The sequence below is a fragment of the Pseudorca crassidens genome, chromosome 2 (genome assembly GCF_039906515.1).
Source record: "Pseudorca crassidens isolate mPseCra1 chromosome 2, mPseCra1.hap1, whole genome shotgun sequence".
Classification (NCBI taxonomy): domain Eukaryota; kingdom Metazoa; phylum Chordata; class Mammalia; order Artiodactyla; family Delphinidae; genus Pseudorca; species Pseudorca crassidens.
In genome coordinates this window covers 2,227,234-2,237,275 of record NC_090297.1, presented here as the reverse complement: position 1 = coordinate 2,237,275, position 10,042 = coordinate 2,227,234, and the positions used below count along the sequence as shown (strand labels likewise).

General features: G+C 65.6%; 1 protein-coding gene across 2 annotated transcripts in view; it reads right to left on the bottom strand.

Moving 5' to 3' along the window:
- Positions 1 to 531: 531 nt before the first annotated feature.
- TP73 (tumor protein p73) overlaps positions 532 to 10,042 on the bottom strand; it is a 45,978-nt gene continuing 36,467 nt past the window's right edge. The window contains exons 4-13 of one of the 2 annotated variants that reach the window (XM_067717911.1): positions 7,634 to 7,820; positions 7,168 to 7,283; positions 5,520 to 5,629; positions 5,070 to 5,212; positions 4,630 to 4,718; positions 3,726 to 3,847; positions 3,135 to 3,307; positions 2,732 to 2,870; positions 2,270 to 2,363; positions 532 to 1,004 (exon numbers count right to left, since the gene is read on the bottom strand). In XM_067717911.1, coding sequence (XP_067574012.1) covers positions 666 to 1,004; positions 2,270 to 2,363; positions 2,732 to 2,870; positions 3,135 to 3,307; positions 3,726 to 3,847; positions 4,630 to 4,718; positions 5,070 to 5,212; positions 5,520 to 5,629; positions 7,168 to 7,283; positions 7,634 to 7,820 — 1,512 coding nt within the window. In that variant the 3' untranslated portion in view covers positions 532 to 665. The remainder of the gene's footprint in view (positions 1,005 to 2,269; positions 2,364 to 2,731; positions 2,871 to 3,134; positions 3,308 to 3,725; positions 3,848 to 4,629; positions 4,719 to 5,069; positions 5,213 to 5,519; positions 5,630 to 7,167; positions 7,284 to 7,633; positions 7,821 to 10,042) is intronic. The other variant, XM_067717920.1, reaches the window with a different exon arrangement.

The window sequence follows — 10,042 nt, the reverse complement described above, 5'->3', positions numbered from 1 at the left end:
ATCATTTTATCAAATATTGACACTTTCCAGTGGTCTGGGGAGCCTGCCGTCCGTGTCTATGCTAAGAGGGCCACTGGAGAGACGGGCTGCAGCCAGAGGTGTTGGCACGGGTGCTGGCTGGAGGCCGCCGACCAGGAGTTTCCTTGCCTCCCCGATTCCAGTGAAACTCTGGTTTTTGTTTGGGGCAGGAAGTGGGAGGTGGCTGCAGTAGGCTTTGCACCAGCGGTCAGGTGTGCAAGGGCAGACTGACCCTCAAGACCAGCAGAGGGACAGCCTCAGGCAGAGATGTGGTCTGGAACCTTGACCCGAAAACAGGAGTGTCTAGGTACAAGCACCGAGCCGTGTTGCTACCCAGAGCCAGAGCATCGGAAAATACTTTCTGGCAGTCGGTCAGCAGAGCCCCCAGGAAGGCAAGGCAGGGAGGGGGAGGCCCCCCGGACCCCTGGAGGATGGGTCCTGGGCGCGCACCCTCAGCGCAGCTCCGGGAGCCCCTCCTCAGGGGCATCCCCCTGCCCAAGTCCCTTTCCCGGCAGAGCCCAGAGGTCCTGCCTCCCAAGGCAGTTGGTGACAAAAAGGAAGCAGACATCCAGCATGGCTCCCGGGGCTCTCTGCTCTCTGGGTCGCTAGCACCGGGTCAGGGGGGCCCTGGATGTGCCGGCCCCACCTCAGTTGGCCTCGCTCTCCATGAACTCCTCTTTGATGGACTGTTTGCGGGACTTGCAGTCCGGGAGGTCGAAGCCGAAGTCGGCCCACTCGTCGGGCCCCGCACCCCCAGCCGGGCCCCCGCGGTTGGGGATGGTGATGGTGTGGCGCACGCGGAAGTGCACGGCCTCCATGACCCGCTGCCGCTGCAGCTCCCCTGAGCCCCCGATGGCGATGGTGGCCGCGTTGCTGCTGGAGCGGATCAGCTGCTGCGCGCCATAGTCGTGGCTCTGCTTCAGGTCCTGGAGGCCCCTCCAGATGGTCATTCGGTGCTGGTCCGGGATCTTCAGGGCCCCCAGGTCCTGCAAGCGTAGCGCACACGGCCGCCCCCGTCAGAGGGCTCAGCGGCAGACTCTGCCCTCTCCCCCTCCCGCCAGGGGCTCCGCCTGCCCCCGCACAGCCATCGTGGGACCACCAGGAGGGAGGCGAGGAACCCACACCCCAAGGGCCACCTGTCCAGGCACTGGACGGTGCGGGGGAAGCAGATAGTGCGGTCGGAGGAGGGGCAGTGCTGGGCCTGCCCTGTGCCTGGTGGTCTGGCCGCACTGAATTCTGCCCCAGACAGGTGGCAGGAGAGCTAAGAAGTGACGTGTGGGGGCACGCCGGAACCTAGAGGGCGGGCGGGCCCCCCCCCCCCAGCAAGGGCAGAGCAGATTCTCAGGCTCCTGTCGCCCGCTCCCTCCCCACCCCGCCGGCCAGGCACAGCATCTGCTGGTGAGGCAGGGTTAACATGCACTGAGCTAGCCCAGTAGGGGTTAGCTGCCTGGAACAAGGGGGGTTGTTCCCTAGGGAGGGCGTTAGTGGACACACAACAAGGCAGCCCTCTGAGCCACTGGCCCCAGCTCCCTCTGGCAAACCCGCATCTCTGCCCTGTGGCCTTGGCTGGGCACGAGCCTGGACGGGCCTCTGACCCGGAGCCGGCTGCAGAGCAGGGGCTGCGGAGACTCCAGCCCGCTGAGCTGGAGCCCCCCAGGATCCGGCCGACAGCTGTGTCTCCCGGGCTCTGGCTACTAGTCATTACACTCAAGGCAACACCAGGCTACGAGTGCTCGTTGCTGGGACTCTTGTTTAACCTAAAGACAAGCCCTGGCTGTGAGGTCAGGGGTCAGGATGCCAAGGGTGGGGCACTTGTACCCCGCACATCCTGGACCAGACATTCAGTTGCTGTGCGTGCACGGCAAGCAGTTTGGGCCTCAGCTTCTCCCTGTGTAAATGGCACTGAACTAGACCAGCCCCAGGACCCTTCCGGCCTTCGCCTTCTGCACTTCTTCGTGCCTTGGAGACAGCCAGTCCCCCAAATCAAAGGCAGCCGGGTCACAGGAGACAAGACTCAAGTCCAAATGAGGGGCCCCGGCGAGTCCCGTCCAGCCGCATGGAGCCGGATGTCAGCACATAGATCGGGCTGCCGGTGGGAAGGTTTTCTAAATTCTCCAGCCCTCCCTTACACGGGGAGGACAGGACACGGAGGGACTGCCCCAGCAAGGGGAGAAAGCTCCCTGCCCCGCGGACAGGGCCCTGCGCTGGTCTGGGGGTGGGCTCCCTGCACCTGCCCTGCCGGGGCCGTTACCTCTATCGTTAGGTTCTGCAGGTGGTAAATGTTCTGTAACCCCTGGGAGGTGAAATACTCGATGCAGTTTGGACACCCCAAGCCTGTTAAAAAACTGCAGAGAGAATTGGGGAAATAAAGCAGCATTAACTTCTAAGAACCTGGCTGTGCGGCCCGTCTGGGTGGGAACTGGCCACCCCACAGGTCGCCCCTGGCCAGCGGTGGCCGCGGTGTCGGGGACACGCTCACCGGGGCACAGCCTCCAGGAACCCCTGGCTTTTTTGCTCTCCCTCCGAGCACCTGCTGGATGCTCACTCCCGACATCCCTCTGCCCCTGTCTGTTCTCAAGACGGCAGAGCGTTAGAGCACAGGCTGCGAGGGGCAGCAGGCAGAGACCGCCCCCCGGCTGGGGGCCAGGCGACCAGGAGCCACCAGGGCTGAGGTTAGTGGGTGAGTGGCAGTGGCCGGCAGTGGCCCACGTACCTGACCAGGCTGGGGTCGGCGTGGTAGGGGGGTGGCGGGGTACAGTGGGACCCCGAGACCATGGACTGGGAGCTGGGGCCGCCGTTTATCTCACCGTTGGCTGGCAGGGCGTGGCCGTGGTTGTTGAGTATCCCGGGGCCTGGGTGGGAGGCAGGTGGGACGGTCAGAGGGGGCCGGGCCGGGCGTCCCAGGCTGTGTGGGGGAGGCTCGTAACGCTCGGCCCTCCCCAAGACCGGGAGTGGACAGAGGAGACCGTCCATGGCCGGGCCTCCTGTTCCTGGGCGGGAGCTGCTGGAGGGAGCAGCCGTCGAGAGCCCCGCGTGGTCCTGAGCCGGGGAGTCTGGAGCCCGGCCGCCCGCTGGGCCTCCCCGCCCATCCCGGCCACGCTGCCCGCGCCACTCACCCATGGGCCCCAGGCTGGGCGCGGCCGCCGAGCCGTGCAGGGGAGGCTGGCCCACCAGCTGGTTGACGGAGGGCAGCTTGTTGATAGCCCCGTGCGCTTTGCTCACGGGCGAGAGGACGGGCCCGTAGGACGGAGGCTGCAGGTGGCCCCTGCTTGGAAGGGACAGCTGGGGTCTGTAAGAAGCACCTCCACATGTAAAGCCCCCCTGCTGCAGGGGCCTGGAGCCCCCGCCCTGTGCTGAGGTGTCAGAGCGCCCGCCTCCGCGCCCAGCCTCCCTGCCGGGCGGTGGCCACACTCGGCCACGGGCCCGCTGGCAGGCAGGACCCGGGCGATGGGTGGGAGGGGGTGGGGGCCCCTGGAACCGGCCCTGCTCTTGGTGGGTCGGCGTCCCTCCCACCACCGCCCCTCGCCTTCACTCGGGAGACATGTGGGCTGAGACGCCGCAGTTCAGGGAAGGCCTCCCGGGAGATGAGACGCCAAGCGCGGCCTGGTGCTGCTGGCACCGTCCCTGCTGGGTCGCCCTGCCCCATCCTTCTCCCCCGGGCAGCTGGGCAGGACGGGCAGCCTGGGGGCGGGAGGGGCTGCACTCACGGCCTCTGCAGGAGCTGCTGCTGCTGCCGGTAGGACTCGACCAGCTGCTGGGGCACCAGCTCCATCAACTCCAGGCTCTCCTTGACCTTCATCAGGATTTCAAAGTTCTCCCGGCCCCGCACCTGAGCACGGAGAGGTGGACCCTCTGCCCAGGTGTGTGTGGGCACCGCCCAGCCCCAGCCCCCCCGCGCGGCGAAGCGTCTCTCCTTTCTCGGGGCTCCCCAGTCCCCCACGGGCCGGGAGTCCCCCAACCCTACTCTCCTCTCCCAGGAAGCAGGTCTGGGGGAGTCTGGTGGGTGGGTCTCCTGTCTGCACAAACCACGCCCACCCCTTCCTACCCTTGAGACTTTGCCTCGCTGCCCACCTTCCCCTTTCCACAGCTCAGCACACTTGGGGTGCTGGGATGCGGGGGCGCTGCACAAATACGGGGCTTTTAGAACAAGGAACTCATTCCTATTTTTTTTTTGGAACTCATTCTTGAAAGACTCAAAAAATGATAAGCTCACGTCACGGATACCAGTCCTAGCAGAGCAGGTGGGGTTTTATCCGAGCTGGAATGGCCGCATCACGCCACAGGCTGTAAACTCACTTTGGTGATGTGGCTGGGGCCTGCCAGGCTGTGGGAGCGTGGCATTCCTGGCACGTGCCCTACCCGGCGGTGGGGAGACCTTCACTGCCCCACACGCTGTACCATTGTATCTACAGCGATACTCCTGCGCTGGGAGCTGCGTCAGGCCAGCTCTCCCTCTCTGAGAGCTGGTTCTCCCTTCTAGGCCCTGCAGCCTGCAGAGCTCGGGGTCTCAGCTCTCAGATGTGCCAGGCTGCACCTGCCACCCTGGGGGCCCCAGGACCCCCCCCACTCCCCGCTGCCCCAGCCTGGGGGCCGCAGACGCGGCGCGCTCACGTGGATGTAGTAGGTTTCCTCGTCCCCGTGCCGCTTCTTCTTCCCGTTGGTGCTCAGGGCAGGGAGAGCAGGGGGGCTCTGCTTGAAGGCTGGCAGGGGGCGGGGTGGGGCAGCTTCGTGAGCAGGCAGGGAGGAGGGGCCACGCGCAGGTTAGCCAAGCCGACCCCGCCCCCCGGCGTGAGCCGACCTTCCCAAGGTGCCCCTTGTGGACAGGCCCGGAGACCGGTCACCCACTCGGATGAGCAAACCCGGGCGGCCACCCACACTGGACGGAGGGCACCGGGGGCAGCCACGCAGGCGGGGCTGGCTCTGTGCCCCGGACACAGGCTCGTGCGTTTCCCCCGAGCCCCGAGACAGGTCCAGCTGTGTCCTAGGGTGGCCTGGCTCTGACGTTCCAGGGTGGCCCTCCAGCCCCGCACCCCCGGCCCGGCCCTGCTCACCGCGCTTGCTGGCAGCCCCGCTCCTGGCAGCGCTCTCGTTCAGGGCCTGCTGTTCGCGGAAGTGGTCTTCATCCGCCTTGCGGTCTCGGCCAGGACAGGCACAGATGCGGCCCTCGAAGGACCGGCGGCCCAGCACTTGTCCGCTGTCCAGGGGCACAGCCGGGACCGTGAGCCTTGGGGCCCACCGTCCCCACCCACCTCGGACCCCACAGGACCGGCCTTGATGGGCCGAGGGCTCAAGGCTGAGTGCCCAGCTGCTCTGGGACGCCAGGTGCCCTGCGTCCCTCCCGAGGCAGCTCCTGCCCCAGCAGCCCTTCCCAGCACGTGGCCTGCAGGGCCTGCACCTCCCCTTGCTCATGGCCTCCCTGTCTCTCCAGCAAGCGCCCCAGAAGCACGGGCCCAAGTCCCTGCCCCGATGCCCCCCCCGACCCCCGCGTCCGGCAGACTCACTCCCGCGTCTCCAGGGTAATGATGATGAGGATGGGCCGCCGGTTCATGCCCCCGACACAGCTGCTGTTGCACATGAAGTTGTACAGGATGGTGGTGAACTCTGTCCCCACCTGCCGCAGGAGGGTCAGGGAGAAGCTGTGCTGTCAGCACGTGGGCCCCAGTCCACAGGGCTGGGGGCTCCTGGGCTTCCAGGCACCTGCCCCTCGCATCTCTGGGTAGGCAAGGGGGAGCTGGGCCCTGTCCTGTGGTCCTCTGCTGTCTATCCACCCATCCACCATCCATCCCCCACCCACCCATCCACCTACCTATCCAGCCAGCCAGCCACACAGCAAGTACACTGAGTACCATGTGCTGTGCTGGCTCTGGAACCAAGAGAGCCTTGGTCTGGCTGCTCCAACCACCTCCCCTGGCACAGGCTGGGGGTGGCGCCGGAGGCTGAGTGTGGGCAGGCACATGCACAGGCCTCTGTGGGCACAGGCGTGTGCTTTGCAAACTGTGGGCTCTTCTGGGCAGTGGGGTGCATGGCACAGCTCTGGCAGAGGGAGGGACCAGAGCCGTCCGAGTGGGCTCCCAGCACACACACTTGTTCCAGGGAGTTTGTGGAGACAGTGAGATGTGAACCCGGGACTCTTGACCAGTGGGCATCCCAGTACCACAAAATGGACAGTTGTCACGGTCTCTCTGGGTCAGGATGATGGCTTAGGAAACCTGGCCTTTCACAAAACTGCTGGCACGTGGCAGCCACCAGGGGGCGGGAGAGACCTGCTTTCCTGGTCCTGGAGGTGCCAGTGAGGCTCCGGGGAGGGAAGGCAGGGTGGTAAGCCCTCCCCGGGCCCCGCCAATGTAAGGGCTGTTCCTAGGGAACCACAGGGGGTCCTGAGGGACCAGGTACAGTGATGGGGTCTGGAAGGGGGCGCCTGGAGGACTGGGTACAATTCTGTGCAGGGGGCACGGGCGTCTCAGACCCAGGCAGAGGAAAGGTGAGGGCTCGCCGTCACCCGCCCACCCTGGGAAGCATAGCCCACAAGGCGCACTGCTGGGACTCGGTCTCCACCTGCCATCCTGGCAGCCCCACCCCACCGTCACTGGTTGGTGCCACCCCAACTTCTCTCCACCCCAGCTTTTTACCCCAGTCCGGCTCGCACATGAGCCCCAGAACCTTCTGCTGCCTTCAGGTCAAAGTCAGACCTCCAGGGTCTCTCCGCCCCCGCCCACCTCTTGCAACAATCCCCCACAGCCTCCCCCACACCTCCGGGCCCTGCAGTGCTGTGCCCCCGACCGCAGGTCTCTCCTCTCCCCGCGGCCCCCCAGCTCTACCCGGGCTAACTCCTCCTGACCTCAGCCCCTCCATCCCCCAGAGCCCAGGCCGGGCCATAGGAAACAGACAGGCAGGAAGAGGGGACGCAGGGCCGGGCTGAGGCCCAAGGGTCAGCAGGCCCAACCCCTACTGTAAAGCAAGGGATGTGGATGCCTAGAGAGGGCCGGAGGGGACCCCCCCAGCCCCGCCCACAGCTAGGCAGAGTAGGTGGTCAGAGCCCCACCCACAGGCAAGGGAGGGATGGACATGAGGTTGGGGGAGGATCTGCACAGCTCGGGGACACTTGGGAAGTGACCCGAGGGGTCTCTGCCCCGAAGTCCTGCCCCCTACCTGCGGGGGCTCGTAGGGCACCATGACGCTCTGCCTGCCGGTGACGGGGTCGTCCACGTACTGCGAAAGGTTGTTGCCCTCCACGCGGATGAGGTGGCTGGCGGGGGCAGACTGTCCTGCCGAGAGGGGACGCCGCTTCAGAGGTGCCAGCCGGGGTCTGCGCCCCTGTGCCGGGCGCATCGCAGGGGACTCGGGCCTCCCAGTGGGACTCAGACCCGCCGGCAGCCCTCATGCACCCGGGGCACTTGGCCCAGCAGCCCTGCTCCCCGCTCACCTGTGGGCACCAGCACCCAAGGCCCCAAGCAGAGCTGGCAGGACACGGAACTGGGGAGGGGATGCTGAACCCACCTGTCAGCCCCTCGCATCGGACTTGCCGCCGCCAGGAAAGAGGCCCCGGCCAGCCCTCTCCTTCCTGGCTGGGGCGCCGGCTGCTGAGTGCAGGAGTGGGTGGGGCAGGGACACTCACCTTCGTTGAAGTCCCGCCCGAGCTCGTGGTTGGGGCAGCGCTTCACGACCTCGGTCACGTGCTCCGCCTTCTTGTAGATGGGCATGGCGCGGATGACAGTGCCCGGAGGCGGCGGGGTGGACACCTTGATCTGGATGGGGCACGTCTTGGCGATTTGGCAGTAAAGCTTCTTTAGCAGAGGAGAATACTGCAGGGGGTGGGGACCGGGGTGAGGCTGGCCGTCCCAACTCCACACCCTCGCCTGCTGTGTCTCCCACCAGGAGTCCCGGCCACCGCATGCCTGACCCTCAGCTGAACACCTCTGGGCTTCCTTCCCTCAAAGAGCCTCTCCCCGGCACCCACCCATCAGTGTCTGGCTGGTGTGGGCTCAGTGAGAGCAGCTGCTCTGAGTGCCCCGTGCAGCCAGGCTGAGACGCTTATCCACCTGGATCTCATGGGTTGGAGAAGTAGGTACCATTAGGTCCATTCTATGGATGAGGACAGTAAAGGCCAGGATGGTGAGAAGGAGCTGCTGGAGAGCAGGGCTGGGACGGGGGCGGGGAGCCAGGTCCAGTGCATCAAGCCTGCGAACCTTAAGCCCCCAGACTGCAGTAGTTTGAAGGGGGGAGGGTACAGCCTCATGTCTGGGGTTTTAAAAGCCTCGAGTTAGGTTTTCAGCCCTCTGTACAGAGGAAACGTGCACAGGGACTCCCTGGACCATCCTCTGAGGGGCCAGCCCTTTGGCTTACTTCTGGCCACTGCGGGTGGCGGTCTTTGACCTTGAAGCCCCAGGACCCCCAGCCCAAGACCTTGACCCGGGGAGGATCAGATGACTCCCGGGCCACCTGAAGGGGCCTCCAGGGCGAGCGCCCAGAGGTCCAGGTGGCCCACCCGAGGACCCAGGCCGGCTCTCACGAGTTCAAAGTGCCCCTTGATGGAAGGGTCCCTTGGAAACAGGGGTGCCCACTCGTTTCCAAGCTGGCTGGGGGGATCCATCAGGGCTCCTCATGGCCCCATCCCCCAGGGACAGTAGGGAACATCAGGGTCTCAGAGTCCCAGGATGCTTCCTGTCATGCCACAGCCCTGGGCCCCCCACAAGCCCCCAGGGACTCAGAGTTACTCCAGCCACAGGGTCCTGGAGAGCCCCCCATCGCATCCCACCATGGTTGTCAGGGAAATTGAGGCTGGAGGGTTGCTGCAGACCAGAGGACGAGCAGGTCTGATCCCACCTTTGCTGAGGAAGCTGGGGCCTGACACCCTGACCCTCTGGCCACCAAGGGACACACTGGACCCTCAGAGCCTCGGAGCCCTTGGCCCTGAGCAGTGCAAGATGTCCTTCCTCTGATGAGCTGCAACCCAGCTGGAAATGCTGACCTGGGATGGGGTCTGAGGGGGCTCGGGGACAAGCCCAAGCTGGGGTCTCCCTAGTGGTGTCCTGGGGGATTGGGACCCTGTCCAACTCCCTCAGCGGTGACTTCAGGGCGAGCCCCCTTAGGCCCCTATCATGGAAGGGAATTGGATGCCCACAGGGCTTGTCGCCTCCCGGGTACCCCATCCACCTGTGCCTGCGACCCCGCTTCGGCAGGAAGGGACACCCCCCATGGGTGTAGGTGGGCCCTCAGTGGGCTTGGGGCCACGGGGGGGGCAGTCCTGCTTCCCAGGGAGGTGACCGCTGACCTCCTGGGTCCCCACCGGTATAGATGCTGCCCCTTCACTCCCCGAAGCACCAGTCTGGGAGATAAGCTGAGCTTGTCCTGAGCTGAGTCCTGTCCTGAGGGCCGTGCCCAGGGCAGCAGCAGCCCAGCCCAGAGCAAACACCAGTTGCCAGTTTAGTGCCCAGCTCTCTCGTCCACCACGTGTGAGGCTTCGGGACCCGCCCCTGACCTGAGACAAGTGTGCAGTTAGTTTCCAGAGGAAACTGCCTGGTGAGTGGCATGGAGGAGCTCCAGGGGCCTACTTGGGGGACTTCCTGGAAGCGGAGGGCCCCACAGGGAATGGCGGGTCTCAGCTGGACTCCAGGGACCTGAACACAAGCAGCGTGGAGGGAGAGGCTGGGATCCCGAGAGCCGTCCACGCGGCAAGCCTTTGTTGAGCGCCTCGTGTTCGCCAGCCCCTTGGCTCACCAAGGAAAGTGGACAGAGCCCCCCAGCCCCCAGAAGTAGCTAGACTCATAGGAGGCTCACGCCTGAATGCCACGCGGCCTCACCGGGGCCGCCTGCAGCGTTGGTGGATTCCAAAGGGTGCTTCTTCCCCTGCAGGTGTCCCACCTGCCTGCAGAGGGTCCAGCGAATGAGGTGACCAGGGCTGGGGGGGGGCGTGTTGAGGACCCACAGAGAGCTGGCCTGGGCTGGGGGGTGGTCAGCAAGGGGTGCGGCGTCGGAGACCTGGCCACTGTGTTGCAATTTTGGCTCTGGGTTTGATAGCTGGGAT